Source organism: Anthonomus grandis, chromosome 8 (assembly GCF_022605725.1).
Source record: "Anthonomus grandis grandis chromosome 8, icAntGran1.3, whole genome shotgun sequence".
Taxonomy (NCBI): domain Eukaryota; kingdom Metazoa; phylum Arthropoda; class Insecta; order Coleoptera; family Curculionidae; genus Anthonomus; species Anthonomus grandis.
The window spans coordinates 9,389,808-9,410,821 of NC_065553.1; the positions used below are offsets into that span (position 1 = coordinate 9,389,808).

The 21,014-nt window shown below is 28.0% G+C and overlaps 1 protein-coding gene and 1 long non-coding RNA gene across 3 annotated transcripts in view; one reads left to right on the forward strand and one right to left on the reverse strand.

Annotated features, from left to right (window-relative positions):
• Window positions 1-21,014, reverse strand: part of LOC126739719 (cyclic nucleotide-gated cation channel subunit A) — an 84,054-nt gene that overhangs the window by 7,238 nt on the left and 55,802 nt on the right. For both annotated transcript variants that reach the window (XM_050445513.1, XM_050445514.1), the window contains 7 exons: window positions 20,851-21,013; window positions 15,711-16,046; window positions 13,639-13,839; window positions 7,261-7,387; window positions 2,651-2,837; window positions 2,425-2,568; window positions 2,215-2,346 (listed from right to left, as the gene is read on the reverse strand). In XM_050445513.1, the coding sequence (XP_050301470.1) occupies window positions 2,215-2,346; window positions 2,425-2,568; window positions 2,651-2,837; window positions 7,261-7,387; window positions 13,639-13,839; window positions 15,711-16,046; window positions 20,851-21,013 (1,290 nt within the window). The remainder of the gene's footprint in view (window positions 1-2,214; window positions 2,347-2,424; window positions 2,569-2,650; window positions 2,838-7,260; window positions 7,388-13,638; window positions 13,840-15,710; window positions 16,047-20,850; window position 21,014) is intronic.
• On the forward strand, window positions 223-13,837 carry LOC126739721 (uncharacterized). The gene is made up of 3 exons (XR_007661692.1): window positions 223-282; window positions 2,182-2,348; window positions 13,714-13,837. It is a non-coding gene; the product is annotated as an uncharacterized LOC126739721 (long non-coding RNA).

The following is a 21,014-nucleotide window of genomic DNA, read 5'->3' on the forward strand; positions in this document are numbered from 1 at the left end:
CTATTTTTTATTGAGAAACATAAAAAACTATACATTTAAGATCACGCTATCTACTTCAAGGTATTTAATTTGATCGCATTATTTTATAATCATTTCTCCCTACTAATATTTAATTTAAATTGTTTTATATTGCGAAGGATTGTTGGGTGGGGTCAGAAATAAAACAGAAACCTGTTTACCTAAATGTCGACGTTTCGACTTAAATTGTTTTACAATTAGATATTTCAAATCATATTTTAGTTAGTGTTAATTTATTCTCTACATTTGGTTTTATACTTTCCGGTGAGTAGCCTTCACAGTATCATCTGCAAATAGAGAAATAGGTCCGATATTTCTCATTTCTAGAGCGTCACTTTGTATCTTTCCCATGCTTACTACCTTCAATTTCAAATTCGTTTTATTTGCCAAATATCAAATTATACAATAATTTAGTTTAATAGTATTACAATTGTCTGCAGTCTATTTGAAAAATAAATTTTAAATAAATTTTGGACTTTCTCTAAAATCAAGGTGGCTTAAAATATTCATTAATTTTTATTTAAATTTAATATTGGCAAAGTCAAAAAATGCGTTTTTTTATGTGGAAATTCATTTACACCTGATCCAGTTTTTCCTGGAAGCTGTATTATTTTTCTAATAGCAGATTACATTTCTTGATGAATTTTATTACTATAACTAAAAAATTATTGTTTCTAATAATTTTACTTTTTAACAAATTAGTGACAAGTAATTTTCTATTTTGACTTTTCTTCCTTAAATAGTTTCTACTTTTGAATCATATGATTTAATATCTTTAAAGATTTTTTTAATAAAACTAATCTGTCGGATTAAAGTTTATCTATACTTAACAATATTAATTAATTTATCTACATTAATTAAATAGAAATGAAATAAACTCTAAGTCAAATCTTAAATTTAAAGTCTCTCTCTAAACTCAAATTTAATTACTACAAATTGTAATTAAATTTGAGACCTGTGATTTTTAATTTTATTTGTTTACATTCCGTTAAAAAAATGAAAATAAAATAAAAAAACAATAATAATAAATCGAGGGCAAATGCCGAACAAACGACATCCAAACCCTGGGGCGTATATCTGATACCTATTTTAAACCTTTTAGCCCCTGATGATGGACACCACTTTGTCCGAAACATGTCGGGAATTTTCAAAAACTGAATGTTTAATAAATAAGTGGAGGGAGACGTGCAGGATTTTCATTTTACCTTAATTCAAAGAGTGTTAAATTTATATTATTTTTGTTTTTTATTGTAAAAGCCATTTTTCCTTCCTTACTGTACCGAACTACCTGTAGTTATTACGTTTTCGCCTATATCTGACAATTCATTATTTATCTTTATTTTCAATATTTCAGATTTTCCTTTTCTGTTGCTATTGACATATAAATTATCAATTTATTAATTTAATTGTTAAAATATTCTCATTTTCTTATATTTAATTTTTTGACTTTTATAACAGTTTAGTTTAGTTTCCTTCATTCAGTACGTTTGTATGTACATTATCTGTATTGGCACGGCTTATTGTTTTAATTGGAAATCATTTAAGAATAAAAGATCATTTTTACAAAAAACTTCTTAAAATGTATTGAAAAAAAATCATTTGAATCCACAGAGTGACCCATTTGATTCTATGGACCCCAACTTCTCCCAAAATACTTAACCTGCAAAAAATGGCTTACACAAGATATTTAAAAGTGGTTGAAAATTGTACGTTCGAAATGATTTTTTAAAATGTGTGTAACGACCTAGATGAAGCCCAAAGGTCTAAAAAGGTAATCAGAGCCCATTAATTCAAACTTTAATAATTCCAAGCTAAGTAAGTGCTGCACGTATTTTGATCAAATCAATTAACAGCAAAGCTGTGTGTGCAACCTTGTACTTTTTCCTCTGGGCAGTTTAAATGGAATATCCGCTAATATATTGTAACATGAACCAATAGGCTCTTGCATATTTTCTTTTCGAGTGGCAAAGTATTCACTTTTTGAAACCACATTCTTACAAGCTGATCTTTACTCTTAATCAAATACCCTGTATAAAATCTATTAAGCAAACAATAGGTCTAATCAGTTTAAATCCTTAAATACTTCACGACAGGATGAAAAATTATTTAAAGTAATTAAGACATATGAACTGTATGTGTTTTTTTTATGTTAAAAAATTCCAGAAGTCCATATATTTCTAAATTGTTGACGCTTACCTCGGGATAGTCGGCCAAAGCCACTAAGAGATCGTCTTTGGCCAAACAAAATAAATCCGAATAGCCAAGGGACCTCACGTTGGCAGTTCGTCGATTCCCAGTCCGGTTGCCGGCGATATCCAAGACGCTGACCTGTAGGTATTTTTTTAAATTTTAATCTTAAGCAGACTTATAAAAAGTTAATGAATATAAAATATCAAAATAACGAACCTCGCCAAAAACACTGCCAGCTCCCAGTGTGGCCAAAACAGTGTAACCATCATCGGCTACAACTTGTAACCTTCCTCTTTTGACTATATACATTTCTTTTCCAACATCACCTTTCCGACAGATATAATCTCCCGGAGAAAACACCTAAGAGCAAAATAAAAGTCCATTATTACCAAAAAAGAAATTGCTGAATTAAGCATGATCTCTGACGGTTTGCTACAATTACCTGCAATCGCAGCTTAAGTACAAGCGCCTCCAGAAGTCCCGGTTCGCAGTCCTGAAATATCCGGACTTTTCTCAGAGTGTCCAGATGCACCCTAATAGCAATTTCCGCTTTCAGTTTGTCCGGAAGGGCGGAAAGCACCCTTTCTTCGTCGAGAGCGCCGCTTTCTTGCCATGTGTAGGCAAACCACCTTCAGGCAAAAAAAAGTTATAATAAATTTTATTTCTAAAACTTTTATTGTCCAGAAATTTGGAGTAATATGAATTCGAATGAAATTGGAAAAATTCTCTAGAATTTAATTAATATAATATGAAAAGCCATATTTACTATAAAAATTTATTAAGTATAATTTAGGCATACGAAATAAATTTACCTTAAACAAATAAATGTTTATAGGAACCACAATTTTTGAATAAATCATTTATAAAAATCAAGAGCAGTGTTAATTATAATTTAAAACTAGAAGTAAATGTCGGGTTCACAATGCTGTAGTAAGAAATCTTAAAAATTACTTATTTTTACAAATTACTTTTCTATAATAAGAAAAACTAAAGGAAAAATAGGCATAATACATATATACATAAATAAATTAAATAAGAAAAATGCTATGATTACTGGATTAGTCGTGTACAGAGAGTCTGTGATTTAGTAGTCCAGATCGGGAATTTTTCATACGTTTCTTACGCATCTATTACTAATTTTTAAATATACACAAATTATTTTCTCAAAAATATATTTACACTTAAAAATTAATAAATAAATCGTGAATTGTCTGTGTCTGCTGACCCCATTTATATATTTTTTAACCCTCCGTTCTAGTTGACTCTGGCAGGCTTTTGGGGTAAAGAGTAGAAAATTTCTTTTTGTACTTTACTTTTTCCAATTATAACTTTTAGGATGTGAAATATTTTTAGTGATTTTTAAAAGTTATTTGTGAAGTCCCGTGTGACACTCTATCCAATAAGCCTAGGCCCAGTCGTAAGCTAATGACAAAATTATTATTAAATCTTCTTCGTCTAAGTATTCTTTAAAGCTCTCAACATAAAATTACTATTCAAACTCAATCTTAAATATTTTATAAAAGCTACGGTTAAAAAGTCTAAAAGTGGAAGTTTTAAACTCTTAGTAATATGAATTCGAATGAAATTGGAAAAATTCTCTAGAATTTAATTAATATAATATGAAAAGCCATATTTACTATAAAAATTTATTAAGTATAATTTAGGCATACGAAATAAATTTACCTTAAACAAATAAATGTTTATAGGAACCACAATTTTTGAATAAATCATTTATAAAAATCAAGAGCAGTGTTAATTATAATTTAAAACTAGAAGTAAATGTCGGGTTCACAATGCTGTAGTAAGAAATCTTAAAAATTACTTATTTTTACAAATTACTTTTCTATAATAAGAAAAACTAAAGGAAAAATAGGCATAATACATATATACATAAATAAATTAAATAAGAAAAATGCTATGATTACTGGATTAGTCGTGTACAGAGAGTCTGTGATTTAGTAGTCCAGATCGGGAATTTTTCATACGTTTCTTACGCATCTATTACTAATTTTTAAATATACACAAATTATTTTCTCAAAAATATATTTACACTTAAAAATTAATAAATAAATCGCGAATTGTCTGTGTCTGCTGACCCCATTTATATATTTTTTAACCCTCCGTTCTAGTTGACTCTGGCAGGCTTTTGGGGTGAAGAGTAGAAAATTTCTTTTTGTACTTTACTTTTTCCAATTATAACTTTTAGGATGTGAAATATTTTTAGTGATTTTTAAAAGTTATTTGTGAAGTCCCGTGTGACACTCTATCCAATAAGCCTAGGCCCAGTCGTAAGCTAATGACAAAATTATTATTAAATCTTCTTCGTCTAAGTATTCTTTAAAGCTCTCAACATAAAATTACTATTCAAACTCAATCTTAAATATTTTATAAAAGCTACGGTTAAAAAGTCTAAAAGTGGAAGTTTTAAACTCTTAAGTAATTAATGGTGGGATGGTTAATTTTATAGAATCATTACAGGTAACTAATTTAGCTAAAGATGTTTTGGAACAAACTTTTGAATGGGACATATTGTATAGTATTAATTAAATTTTCTGAGAATATAAACAGGATGCGCAGAGATTTCTTTAATTAATTTATGCGACGTTTTTTCAACAAAAAAGAAGGAATTTGTTATAAGCTTATGGTAGAAGAAAAATTAAATATCTGAAATTCCAAGAACATAAATTTAACTTTTTTTGCGAAATTTGTACCAAAGATAATCAATAATTATTAATGAAACTTAATATTTATGATTTTAGGGGTATAATGTTAATATAGTTTAGAAAAATTTGATGTGATTATTTTGAAAGTTGAACAGGATTTTAGTGATTGAATTGTTATTCCTCATTTATTTATCATTAAATCTTCTGTCATATTGAACATAAACATTTTATATAAACACAAGGATTCTATTGTTCTTTATAGCATGACATACTATGAGATGACATTCGCTGTGTCTTATTAAGAAAAAGTATGTTATTATGTAGTAGACACTATTTAAAATAGGGCAGCTCTTTATTATCCAAAGGAAGGCAAAAAAAAAGAAACACACATATTATTTACTACTCTGGTAGTAATTAATGTTTTAGATATTTTAACTCATTCACAGGTAGCCTTTAGTTTATCTCGAGTTGGTGTTTTTACTAATAATGAGGCATATATCTTCAATATACTTATTATTATGTCACAAATCCGCTGTTTTCTTTGGCATTCTGTAGGAAAGATGACTATCAACTAAAATTTTAATTGAAACCAACAACAATTACGAAAAAGTTAATTAAAATTTTAGTGTTAATATATATTTGATATTTCCAGTAACTTTGGATGCAGTGTTATGTGCCTTTAGTTGCAGTTTTTATCCTTTTTTTAGCGTTATTAATAGCACTAATTTCTGAGCAATGAAGTAATCATTGAATAAAAAAAAATTATAAGAAAAGCAATTTTTTTTAATGTGTCCCTATTTTTCTATCAAGCCATCTTGAAAATACGAAATATTTTAGAAAAAAAACATATTTTGCCAAAAAAAAACTTTTTTTTGGCAAAATGTACTTCAAGCACCCTATAAGAGCAAAAGTATGGACAAATTTAATTGTTTTGGCTTAAACTTAAAATTTGTAATTATATTATTATTTTTGTAATTTATATATTATTTAATTGTAAAATTTGTATTTAAAGACAAATTTGTAATTTTAATTCTACGTAACTTATTATCATCAAATCTAGAATCTATTTTTGTTTCACTCCTTATATTGTAATGGTAGCATAGAGGTAAATGTTAATTAACTTTTTCTTCGAACTAAATTAGAAAATAAAATAAGTTTAGATTTTTCTATGCTTTTAATTAAAAGTATTTAGAATATTTTTACATAATCTTCACAAAAAATAAAACTTAAAAAATAATCATGCCTCAATTGCCTGGAAGTCAATAATCCATAAAGTTAATCTAAGCCTTTAATTATCTAAAATTCAAATCAAAAGTATATGGTTTAACTACCTAGAATATAAAAGAAATTGCGCCTATTTGGCTGAAAATAAGTGTTACAGATCAAAAAACATTACACATAGTGAACAACCTAAAAAAATCTTAACTGCTTAATGAAAATGCACTAAAAAGGCACCGACGTTGAAAAAAAGTGATTGCTATAATCCTTAGTTATCTCTCTATATTTGGAACGTGATTTTCTATACAAGGTGATAAAAAGACACCATAAAATCACATTTTATGTACTTTAATATTGATTTATACTATATTAAAAACTCTTACATGCTTTAGTGTGTATTTTTTTATGTAAGATGCTTTATTACTTTGTTCAAATAAGTATTTGGAAATCCAGAAAAAAATTATATAGTTCATCAATGAAGACTTTGAAGAAAAGGCTATGCATTTGATCGATGAAAATTCCAAAGTATATTAGAAAAAATATAAATCATTTAAATATCACGCATATATTAGGATAATTTACAGCTAGCTGTACATCCGCGAGATTTTAAAGAAATAATTCTTAATGTGATCGATAAGAATTTGGAGTAAATGAAAAAAAATCCTCATATTCCAGTTAAGTTAAACACTTATTTGTATTAAATTTAATGTTTTTTACTAAGTTTTTTTATTTACTAGCCTTTTTCCAAAACATTCTAATTTATAAGAAATTATTCAAAAATAATATAAATAATAATACTTTTTAAATAAAATGTAATGGTCGTAAACTGTTCATCAAAAATAAGGAAAACTTCAAATGTGTATCTTTTACAGTTACGAAGATCGTTAAAGCTGGCGAACATAAAATGTTTGAAAAAAAAACATATAAAATCTTATTATAAATTGTCCAAAATATGCAAGTTTTTAAAAGTAGACATTTAAAAAAAAACAATAAATTAAAACCCAATATTATCCTCGAACAATACCATTAAATTCGAAACCCCATTTCACAACATAACCATTTCTGGTTTTATTTTCCACCTGAAACGCTAGCCATAAACCGCACTAAACTGTAACTTTACAGGGCCATATACCCCAATATAAATCTTAACTAAATAAGGAAGGATACTCACCGGATGACCCTAGCTTCCAGTTCTCTGCCAACTTTCCTGAAAGCCATGTACTGTTTCACTCCGTCCATACGATTTTGGAAGTCGACCCTTGCGACGTTCATATTGGAGATCATCGACCCGATGTTTCCTAGTATACAAAATAAGACCGTCAGTTGAAATTGCAATGCATAAATAAAGATACGGAAATGCGATTTAGAGAGTGTTGAATTTAAAAGAAGATTTTTATGCATAACTTTATTCGATACGATGGGTAGATTTCTTTTATATCTGCCGCGTTTGGGTTTTAAATTAGTAGGAATTGGTTGAGAGTATTTGTAAACAATTGCTATATAAATCTTATTATCGTAGAAGTTTAGGTTTTGATATAAGATGTTTTTGAATTATTTAAATGCAAGTGAAACACACCTAAAGCCAGAAAGTGGTTTGACATTTATAATAAGATGTAATCTTCATGATTTTTCTATTAATACCCTTCAAGTTAAAACTAAGGCTGATCAAATCGTAGAAGCTAGGTGCTTTATAGTGAAAAATACTGTTAGCATTTTGAAAGTTGTTATATCTCTTTGGATCTCAGTTTCGGTATGGCATTGCAATTTGGACAAATACTAGTTTGAGTTACATTATTTAAAGGTTATTTTTTATTAAGAAAAGTATCTGTCTAGATTTTTATTAAGAAACTGCCACGGACACGGCAAAATACATTTTTGAGAAAAGAAACTCTGGAGAAAGCGAATATTAACAGACTTAATTTTATAAACCTGCTTTAATTGGTTGTAATAACACAAACATTATTATTTATAATTTTGGAACATTTTATTTATTAGAGAGCTAAATTAGAAGGCATATTTAGCCATATTTGGCATTTTACATCAAGTAAATATGAATTTAGTTTAAGGCATGAAAAATTGGAATTATTTAACTGTATAAGAGTGATACAATACACAGAGAGGATATTAGACCATAATAAAGAAAATTTCAATATAAGAGAAAGACAAAATGCAGATAAAAAATTGATATCAATAGACAATTTCAACAGCAGGTGTCCATTTAGACAAATTCGAATAATTGAAATATGATACAGAATACAAGATAAATTAAATAACTTAAATAATCCGTTTGGACCTAAAGATATTCCTCCAATACTTCCTTAAAATACAACAGTATAAATCGGAAATCGATTTTTTCTATTTAATTATTTTCTTATTTATTTCACATTTTTAGTAAAATTTTGAAAGAATTAAATGCTTACTGTTTCTTTTCTTACAGCCACCATATCGTATTGATTCAGATACCACAAAATATAATAAAAAATAGTAAGTCATGGATATATTATACGTCGAATGTTTGTATGTATGTAGAATGTTTTACTTGTAATGTAAAAGAGCGTCGTTCTGAGGTCATTTATGCACTTCTAAGTCCTACTGTCTACATGCACCAGACGCCTTCTGTCTATAGTGTAGTATTTTTTAATCCATATGCTAAAGAAACATTGTTATATTCAATTATTTCGAATAAGTTAGAATTCAGACTCGGAAAAAATCGTAGTTTAATTCATACAAGTCAGGTCCGTCACACAGTATATATGAACTTTTTTTTCAAACACCTTATTAGATCAAAGAGGAGAATAAAGACAAAAATAGACAAAGATTGACGAAAAAAAATTAAGATGATAAGTTATTTTTTAACGGTATCGAAATTTGAAGAAAAATAATAATAATAATAAAAAGAAAACTAAAAGATAAACATGAAGAACTAGTCGACAATGTAAGAGTCCCCAATTGTTACAGCGCGTAAGATTAAAAAAAACATATTTTTAATGCACGTATGTTTTTTTTACAAGAGCAACAAACCAAAAGTCAATAATGGTTTTTCTATAGCATTATGGTCTGAACTAATAGTAAATTTAAGACTATTAGGAAAACTAATAAGTATATTATAAAATGAAGATTTAGTAGAAAACAATAGATAAATACATCCAAACTCCTATTTTTATTTGTAGGCATTGTTTCAAATAAATCAAACCAACATTCCATCATTTTCACCTTAAGGCCACTTGCACCGAGAGGCTGAATTATATCTTATTTCACGTTAAAGTACACTTATTACAGAGCTTCTCTCTAAGAGTAAAATATATCCCTTTCCGCTTTTATGTTCTCAATAGTTTAAATAACAGTTTCGTCTTCCTAAATTTTGATTTAAAATAGAACAAACATATTTTACTTCTACGAGGCTATTTGTCTTACCTACCTACATTTTAAGGCATTTATTTTAGCTCTAGAGTAAGCACTCTATCCTGAGAAGGAATATATCCTGCAGAAATTGGTCATAATTTATTTAAATATATAGGGATGAAATTGTATGTTACTTAAATAGATATTTTATTCGATATAAAAACACCCAGCTTGATTAGCTCTGTTTTAGTCATGTTAAATTTTTTTTTTCAACAGCCAAAAAAACTTGCTTCAAAACATTTTTTAACTCACTTTTCGTTACAGTTTTCAGTTTTTTTGCGTAATTCTATTATTATCATATCAATGATTCAACTTGATTAAGTAGCTTGCCTGAAATGTCTATGTGATGTTACATCTATATGACAGAAATCCATCTATATTTGATCGAGCTTGTCTTCTTAATTTTTAAAAAGTTTCGTTTCTCGTTTTTTGCAATAGTGTTAAAATTTTATGTAAAAATCCAATTTAGCTATTTCGCAAATTGAACGGCACCTGAGGAATACATTATTACTCTTAGCATAAATCCGGCGAGACTAAATCTATTTAACCTCGACATTTTAGCTCAAATATCGACCCAACGAGTAAACTAAGATACTGAAATGAATAAGGTAGGTAGTAGAAGCTAATATGAGCCTAACAGCAATGACGGCCCAATTCAGTTTCAATCCCGTAGGTGCGGATAAATTTCTCAAATAAAAGGAATCCGCATTTACAGAGAAATGCACGCCAAATTGGGTCGGGAAGCGTGTGAACATTCGCCATTATCATTTCATTAGCACACGTACGTTTAATTTCATACAGAATATCCTGTCTGTATCAGCAAAACGTGTTTTATTTTAATTATGTTATTATCACTGTTAGTAGTAGTAGTAAAAAAAAGTGAGTAATGAATGCGCCTGTAGTAAATCTGCTATTTTTGCACACAAATAATAAAAAAAACGGGTTGCTTTATTTTAAAATCTTACAAACAATTTTTTCCCTTAAACCATAGTGCTTTGTAATAAATTTAAAAGCCATTTTAAATATTGAAAATAAATTGGAACAAGCCTGATCATTGTGGACAAAATTAAGACCGAATATTGCTTGTCAAAAGGGTAGTCTTTACAAGGCCATAGTAGGGATGTCATAAACAAAACAATACTTTGGAAAAGACTCTTCCTATAGAGAGCTCTTTCTATAGCACTGCGACACATAGAGTCAAATAAAGACAAACTTATTAGTGTTAAAAAGCTTACATAGTAATCCGACAATTGGGATACTGCAATAGAAATGCATCGTATAGTGAAAATCGTGGTAAATACACGTGAGCCTCAGTCGGATCGGATTGAAAAGACCTCGGTTTCCTCATTAGTACTTTACAAAAATTGAATACTTACATGAAGGTTCTATCCATAAAAGATCACGAACATAAGAAGCATATAGGCTACGGAGTTATAACTTTTGACATAATTTTATTAAAAATAAAGCTGGCCAACATATAACTTTACTGGAAAAAATTAAGCAAAACACGCGCCAATTTTAGAAAATCAAATATAACTATCTATTAGTTGTTACGCGTTCGTTAGGTGTAAATTAAAAAACTCAAAAAAAATTGTCTACTAATTTATTTACACACTTACACTACGAAACACGTTCACTTACTACTACTCGAAATCTTTATTTTCGCCGTATTTATTTACACGATTTATGTCTGATTAAAATCTCGCACCAATATTCGGAACTTTATTTCACTGAACTGACAACAGCGGCTGCTTATATACTTGGCAGAATGGTGTTCCGGAAGGTTCTCGCCAACTTTCGAGACGTCGTGCGGTGTGTCACTTGTGTTATTCCGGAATGATGGAGTATTAGCTGGTTTCTCGGTATTGACAATATCGTTACAGTAAGAAATAAAGAACTAGTATATCGTAATTTTTGTGCTTAATAAAAACTATCGAAACTTACTAAAATTTTTACTATTGTAAATATGACGTAGCCAGTAACTACAGAAATTAATAAAAAAAACAAGAAAGAATACATGAAAATAAGGAAGACGTAGATAGAGAACAAAACAGACAAAAGTATTACACCGAAATAGAAAACTGGAAATCGATGCAAATTTATAAAGAAAAAGAAAGAGGGAGAGCAGTCCGATGACGTTAAAACTAAGACAAGATCTAGTACATACCAAAGTTTCAAAAATTACTATCATTAAGGTAAAACCAACCCAAACTTGTAGGATACTACTAAAAGTTTTATCTAATACTTTGAATATAGTTTATCACCTAGCAAATTACAAAATAAATATAAAGTGCCAATTCGCTTTGAATTTATTAAAAACAGCACGAGATTCTGCCTTAAACGGACTTTATTAAACTGCCTATTGCCTTACATGGATCATAATGCGGATGCATTCCAGAGAGATAAGTATCCAGTATGTAGGCAATATAAAAAGAAAAAAAAGATTAAAACAATGTTTTGCACGTTCTTAAGGTAAATTGCATTTAGATTTAGTACTTAGATATATTTCAAATACTTAATAAAAACATAAATCCCTATTCTGCAAATGTTTTATTTTAGATAAATTATTGATTAAACTAATTTTTTTAGATTAATTTTAATTCAAAGAAACAATATTAACAGAATCTTTCTTGCCATTTTCTCATATCTGATCAGCATTCAAAGCATACTATTCACTTAACCCCAATACTCATCTAGTTATTTTTTATTGTCTAGTCACTTACATAAATTCGCTCCAATGGTCACTCCGGTATTATTAAACGAGAAATAAAACAGAAATGGAAATAAAAGATAATAAAACAACCCCTGGCATTATGATTTAATCAATACGTTGATAGCAGATGGATTTTAAATGTTTCGACCTTTTTTGCTCAATTTAGCAAAATTTATTTTTTACGTAACAATTTATGTTATTTTATTTATTGTAATATTATGTGGGCGACTAAATGTATTATGGGAGAATGAAAAAGGAAATAATAAATCTAGTGTCAATTTTAATGGAAAATGATAAAACACTAATGAGGCAGTTCTACTTCTCCTTAAGGGATAATTAATTATTACTAACCAGTTAAATTTACATAGTTCTGTAAAAATATTTGAATTTTAAATATTAAAAAATGAGTATAATATAAAATAAGTAAAAAAATAATTATACTTTTGATCAAATAAACAAAACGAATTTTTATTAGTTCTATGGTTGCAATCTTTGGTGAGACGATGATTTAAATCACGAAACAGTTATTTCGCCAATGATGTTAGCATCTTCGGGAGAAGATTAAAACTGTTTCAATTTTCAAAAATATCAGGGCGTTACCCATTTATGTTCGAAAATTAACTGTGTGTATATAGTATACAATGCAGTTATAGACATTGATTCGATTTAAAACATGATAGTTTATTTTAAACAAATATAAATATATAGCAAACATATCAAAAGACGGCGGTTTTTAAAATAAGCTATTCTGGCTAAATACCAAGTAATTTTGGAAAAAAAATTCAAAGATGCTAGTGTATGCATAACTTTTAAAGACAAAATTTAGTTTTTAGTATTAACACTATTAGGGCAATATTTAGGAATAATTAAACAAGTAGGATATAGCAACCATTTAAGTTATGATAATTAAAAGTTGTTTTGTAATTTTAGTTGCAAGGAGAAAGTCAATAAATAAATCTAAAACTTCGTAGATATCTCACATTGAACCAAAATTAGGCATATAAGTAAGAAAAACCTATTCATTTCACCATAATTTAATTATATATATTTTTAATGAGTATATATACTATAAATTACGTTTTCCTTGTTGCAATAAAGTATATTCTTAACGTAGTTTAATTCATTGAAATATTTTTTGTTTACCTATTAATTTATCTCTATCTACCTCCAAATACATAGGCTAACAAGATATGCTTACTCGGTTAAAGTGAAATGCGATTATAGAATTTAAATTGTTCGCAGAAATCTACTATTCAGCGAGACAAAGAAAAATTAGATAAGCGGATAAATTAATTTAGATGAAAGAGCAGTTCGTATTGTCTTAAACATGGAATTATGCTATAGCTATTTCTACTTATACGCGATTAATTTTACGATTATCTGTGCTGTTTTTTTTTAAATTAATTGTTCTAAAGATCCTAAAAATTAACTTACCTACAATAGTAGCAAAAATAAGTACTCCAGCTAAAAAGTCAGCGACGACAAAAAGATATTCGGCATCATTTTCAGGTACTGGCGTTTCTCCTATGGTGGTTAACGTGAGTGTGGACCAGTAGAAGCTGTAGATGTACTGGCGGGCTAGCGTTGAATTTTTTGGTCCATCCAGGTTATACACCCAATTGTCACTTCCGAAACCTACCAGGAATTAACCTTTTGTATATTTTTAAACTTATACCAAATAAATAATCAATTTTGTTGCGTTAATGTCATGAATAAAATATGGTTTTTTCTAATTATTATTAGTTTTTAAACCATTAGCGTTCTTTTAGGTAATTAAAAAAAATTAAATACATTTTGGATGATTTTTTTTCAACATTACCATAGAACTTGGATTTGATCGAAGAGAATATTTCACGAAGCTAAAGTTTGAGAGAAGCACAAGTTTGAAGCTAATATCATTTTTCGGAAGTAGTTTTAAAGAAATTATACCACTTTTACTAGTAGTGATAACTCTAAATATATGTAACAAAACATATAATTTATTTATACATTATACAGGATACCAAAAATAAATTAATTAAACAATCGGTTTGATTTCGAATTTGTAGATTTGGCGGTTTGGCGAAGACTCATCGGAAGTCCGATCTTTCCTAAGATAAAAAATTGCGTATAGCGCTATTAACGCTTCAGAAAATCTATGGGTTATATTTTTTAACTCAAGATGAATATTTTCATCGTTTATACATTTTCAAGGTAATAACATTATCACCTCTTTTAAGAATACAAATGTACAAGAAACTCTTCTTTATAATTTTTGGGAAAAACGTCTCCAGTTTTATGTGCTCTTTATCTTACTGTATAATCAAATTATATTTTTTTTGTCCAATATAATATATAAAGATGACGCTAAATTTTTATTAAGCGGCAAATGGTGGATGGACAGTTAAATTAAATATAAGAACTTTTTGAGCGTTTTTTTTTTAAAGGTAACCTAAATGCTGATTCCAATTTACATCATTTAATTTATTTTTATTAAAATTTATTTTATAAGATGGCAATATCTTGATGAAGTATTTTAAAGCAAGTGGATTGTGTTATTCGTATGATACCTGTAAATAATTTTGTAGTTATCATATAAAACAATTGAAGACATGAATAAGAACCGTTGCAAGGCGTATATCGCCAGTTATATATAATCAACTTCAATATACTCGACGTTTAATACTATATGACAAACATGGCTTTTATCACGTCGTTTATAGTCGTAAAATTCAGGGCTTTGAGTTCTTTTTTTTTTAAATTACAGAGTGGTGTAGAAAATCAACCAAAAATGGGCTCTAAAAATGCGATATCTTGGCTAATATGGGATTTTTAATTTTTTGGGTATACCCCCACGTATCGAGTTTTTTCACTAAAATTGTTTTCTTTCGAAATCGAACTATCTATACCAGCGACTCGCTTCCATCACTTACATTATGAAAACACCGAATTATAATGGGATTTGAGCAAAACTAAAGGAATGAGAGGCCTTTAAAAATTCGGAAAAATTAATTTTTTGACCTCGTTTTTAAGCCCAAAATTCTTTTTTGGCGATTTGTAGTCCTATTTTTTGCAGCAAAGATTCAAAGTCTGTGAGTGACATTCAGGTAAAATTTTATACTGTCCACTGATCTGAGAAACTTTACATCTTGCATAGTTAAAGCGAAGTTCAAAACAGTTCAAAACTTTTTTTATATTACTCAATACACCACCATCGGCATCGACGAGAAATTCGTTTTTTTTTAGTAAACTTTCTGCAATTACTATGCAATAACTACCCAGGGTTATTAATTGTGCAATTTCTTCGTTGTCAGACATAGTCAGGAAATACCCTATACTATTACTCAAATGCTAAAGTAAACTAAAGCTTGTTTGCACTTTCAAATAAAAATTGATAACATAATGTAATATGCAATAAAATTATTTTTAAAATCAGAGCTGATTACTTTTTTCTCCAAATCTGTTTTTTTAATCAATGCTAAATCATTTATCCTATATTTTAAAGGTTTATCAAAAAATATACAAACCTATTGCATAACTAATAGCAAAATAAAGGCAAGCGTTCCAATGTATCAGCACCAAAATTGCTAAGACCACTTTACAAATTCTAAAGACGTTAGGATAGTTCGTATCAGTCTCTGTCCGTTCGAACCACTCCCACAATCTCGGCAATTTAAATAATCTGTTTATTCGCACTATTACACTACATGGCACTTTTGCTAAACAGTCAAACGGAGCCCACCAAATATAAGTTATGTCTGTGGGGAGTACCGCGAGCAAGTCAGTTTTCCATGATTTTGACTGGAGGTAATGGGCTCGCAGTTTTTCTGGATCGGTTACTAGGAGACCTTGTTCCAAGTAGCCTGAAAAAAAGATATAGTTAACATAAGGTATAATAAATCCTGGTATTAGAAATGGGTTTCTTTTTTGTGCTTATACTTAATTTTACTTAGAACAGTGAAAAATATAAAATTAGAAAAAGTGTAGAACGAAGGAAACCATATTAAATGTTCTCGTGATATAAATTAGCAAGGAAAATAACATACTACGTTATTCCAACAAAGGTTTGGCCTTTCTAAACCTTCCGCTAACTACAATTTCAACGTGTTTGCGAATAACACGTCATGGAAATTGGAAACGACATTTTTTTCCAACATCGCTAAAGAAAAATTATCATTCATAACTTTTCCCAGGGAAAATTAGTTTACGCTCTTATCCCGGCCGCAAATATTTGTTTTTGTTTGGCGTCAGTTTTGCGATTTATTTTGCATATTATGGGGCAAAGGTGTGTCTATTCCGGAGTTTTCTCTATGTAATAAAAATATTACAGTAAAAATAGTAGATATATAAAATATAATTAGCTTTTTAAAACTAAGACTTTTCAAAAATAGAAAACCTAATAAAAGATTTAGTAATTATGTGATTCTACCTATTCAATGAAAATTACACAAAAATTATTTTTATGTATTTTAGTTGATTTTTTGATAAAATAGGATTCAGTAGTATATTTATAATTTAAACGATAAATAAAATATGCCATATCCATTTATGTTATGCTTTCCTTACAAAAAATATACTCTTAAATATTCTTACATAATAATCTTTGTAACTGTTTTAACATTCACGGTGATGTATGATTTTTTCACCACTCCGAAAATAAAGTAAGGCTAGAAGACTATAATAATTATATATATAATAATTTTTAACTTAAATTAATTTAAAAAATGTGATTAAAATTTATCAAAAGAAAAACGCTAAAAGAGAAACCTTTGAAATGATTGCTGAGATAAACATAATATTTTCTCATTCTCAGAAAAAAAAGTTTTTTTTTAAATCAATATAAAATAATTAGTCTATTTTTTCCCACAGCTTAAAAATTAAAAAATATTTATCAGTAGGGATTTTAAAGGTTAATAATTATATATATATCCAAGATGAAATTAAAAACATATTTTGAAACAATCATAGAATATTATCTGTTTAATCACAATTTTTATTCAGGGGTGTTTAGTTTCTCTCTGTAATGAAATGAAATGAAACTTAAATATATTTTTTGCAAAATTATTTAACTTTTAAATCTGTCTTTTGAATACCTTGTATAATATTTATTCTGCTTCATTCTAATGAAATGAATGTGAAAAGGCAAAATCGATAATAACTTAAATTACTTTTTCATTTCTCATTACTGAAGTCTAAAAGATGACCAAATCTGTGAAAAAAAAAGTAGAAAATATGAAAACATACATATATATGTAATGATAAAAAAATTTTAAAAGATTTGATTTTACTAGTCGAAAATGGAGAGACAAAAAATCAGAAATATAAAAAAATAAGCTAGTAATTAACGTTGTACGTGCAAATAATTAATAATTAAAAAGCTTTATTTAGCGTATATTTTCTACATATTTATCGGTTTTTACCAAGAGTGTAGTTAATAAATAACCTCAGAATAACATTGACATTTATTTACTTATGGAACACACTCATGATCCACTTAAGCCTCAAGTCTTTATTCATTAAAAAAACTAAACTAATGTGTTTATTGATAAGATAGGCGCTAATATATAAGCAAATTACCATTATCATCAGACCATAAAAGAATTAAACCTTTCCACCTTTAATTTCAATAATAACGGTTAGAACAGAAAAAAACGAAAAAAAGGAAAATAATCATGAAAAAAGGTACATTAAGGAAATTAGCACGAATTAATCAACCCCCGTTCAATTAAGTCATTTGAACAGTCGTATAGCGTGCAGGTCAGACTCCACTGGTTGTTTGTCCGCAAATATCGTTTAACTACGGTAAATAGGCAGTAATTAAGACCCATTTGCTTTTTCCCAGACGGAGAGCCGTAATTCTTAGTAGGTTTGACACTTATAGACCTCCCTGGCCCCACCGTTAATAGTTTTCCGAGTTTTAATCGATAATCTTTGTACACGAATTTGTCATTTGCCATGTTTGCTTGCTGTTTGGAAACGTTTGTTGTACGTCAGGACTCAAGGGATAATTTGTTTTTATAGTATCCGATTATTTTTTAAATTATGTTTTTTTTTTCCTATTTCTTTTCTTGATAAACACAAATTCGACTATTAATGTTAGTACTATTTAAATTTTTCTTTGATATTATAAAATTCAAAACGTTAGATATCGAAAAAAATTATTCTTGGAAAAATTAAAACTAAGACTTTTTAAAAAGATAAAACCTAATATAAAATTCAATTACCAATTCAAGCGTAATTAGTTAAAAATTATAAAAACATAGTGGTTTTTGGTAAAAAATTAGCCAAGAATTATTATTATGTATTTAAATCTATTTTTAATAAAATAGTATTAAGTAGTATACTTATAATCTGAATGTAAAATACAATATACCATATCCATTTATGTTATGCTTTCCTTAAAAAAAGAGTTCTGAGTGCAAATAAACACTTTTTGGGCTTTTTATATTGAACAATTCTCCTATATAATTATGTTTGTGATTGTTACATGCAATTAAGATGATGTATGATTTCTTTACCTCTTCAAAATTAAAGTAAGATTAGAAGATTAATAAAAAATGTGATTAAAATCACTAAAAGACAAACGTCAAATGAGGAATTATTTTAATTTTTCACTTTTACCGTTGATTTCTAAATACAATATTAGTTAGCATATTAGCTATTATCATCATATATACATCAGTCATATATACATTATAGTATATTAGTAGCTAGGATAATGCGGATCAATACTATGAAGTGCAAAATAAATTCTAAAACCTCCTGGAAAATTATCAAAATAAATATTCTATCAAAAGTCTTACTTTGCAATTAATTAAATTCAAGTGAAGTTTTTGATAAGACGGCAGGAGGATTGGCTAAACGCCAGCATCTGTAATCACATATAAGTAGCGGTCTAACAGAGGATCAAAAACTTTGAACTCTAAAAATTTTTTTTAAGCATAAAGACTTACTAACTTTTTAAATACGTCTCGTATCTATATAACCCAAATCTTGTGACTAATAAAAGAATCAATAACATCGTTCTCTATGAATGGTACTTGATATGCAACAAATTGGATAATTTATCAAATTTTAAATACTTTCTTTGATTTAAATTTAAATTAAAGATATATTTTTTAAAAAAATTGAACTTTTCAATGCAGTATTGGGTATCACTAAAATCAATTACCCTTAAAATTATAGGTACTTGGTTACCGCTAAATATTCCTCAGAATCTTTGTTCGCTAGTAGTAAAAATAAAAAATTACAACTTGAGTCTAATAAGTTATATCCGGAAAGTAATATAACACCGACGAGTTTTGTAATTAATTAAATTTGATTAAAAAGAATCGATCGAAGAGATCAAATTAATGTAATATACTTGGCATAATTGCATCGGCTTCAGTGTAAACCATCCTGCAGCAAATATAAACCTTTTCCCTCTTTCAATTTAATTATGTCAGTCATTTCAGATATATTAAAAATTGAAGGCAAAGGGCGTATAATGGAACAAAAAATTAAATACTTCTGATTAAGAAGCGACTTAAAACAACTTAGGTTTTGTTGGTTTAAGTGAAGTGATATTTTTCGATTTACATAATCTAATTCAAGAAAATGTTGTTTTGAAATTTAAAATGAAATTCTCGCAAAAGGTCATCATAAAAAGAGTCCACAGAGCCGAATTTTTCTAATATAATTTTTTTTCTGGAGTTATTTGAAAATGACGCGCAATTTTAGCCTAGAATTCTTTTAAAAAATACGGTAGATAACTCAATAAGGTAATTTTTATATTAAAAATGTATTTCTACTTTCATTTAATAAAATGTGTCGCATACAAGAAAATTCACAAAAGAAATTCTGTGATTTTTATTTTTTAATTAAAATCTGAAATCTAAATTACATTTTATTTAATAAAAAAAAATGCTTCATAACACCTCGTTCAAGTTCTATAAATAAAGTAAAAGCGTATTTTTTTGTTGTAAAAAATCCTTGATTTTCTGAATATGTTCCAACTTATTGAAGTATGCATGTTTTTAAACTAATACTTGAATCCAATAATGAAAATGTTTTACATAAGACAAAACAAATTTTTTATGTGGAGTGAAAAATTTACTAGAAGAAGTTACGACTACTACTTTTTAGAAGTTAATAAATTTAAAGAATACATTTTACAAAAATCATTAAATTCTTCTTCGTTATCACCCTTGTCCGTACCTTGTGAATCATTATCTTAGAAAATTATTTCTACATTGTCCAGTAGGTCAAGATTATGATTATATTAAAAGGCTATCTAGTTGAGTATGGCATGACTGAATGACTTAAAGTAGCTCATTACTAATATTTGATGCACTGCAGCAAGACTAAGAACTGTTAGAAATCACTGGGACAATCCATTAACAGCCTTTTTTCCGTATTAAAATATAACATCTTTCTTCGTGTAATTTTTCATTTTGATGCTTTTTTTTCCAGAATATCAAAGTAAAATTTAAAAAAAAATAATTTTAATTATTTTTTCGACATCCTTTAAGATCATGCTGAAATCATTTGACCCTGTTTCATTTTTCATTATAAATTTATATAAAATTAACCAAGCAAATATTTTTCGCAAATAATTAGTTTATTTATAAAAACGCTTAATTTATAAAACGTACAAAATTGTTAAATAATATATTAGGTTTAATTTACCTTCATGCGCATGTACAAGAGTATCTAAAATATATATCACATCACACAGGTAGTCCAATGTCCACCAGAGAGCTGGAACACTGTTGTTTAATTCCCAAAACACTGCTCGTCCTAGGACAAAGATCACGTTGTATAGTACTGCTAATGATACTACCATTAACCAC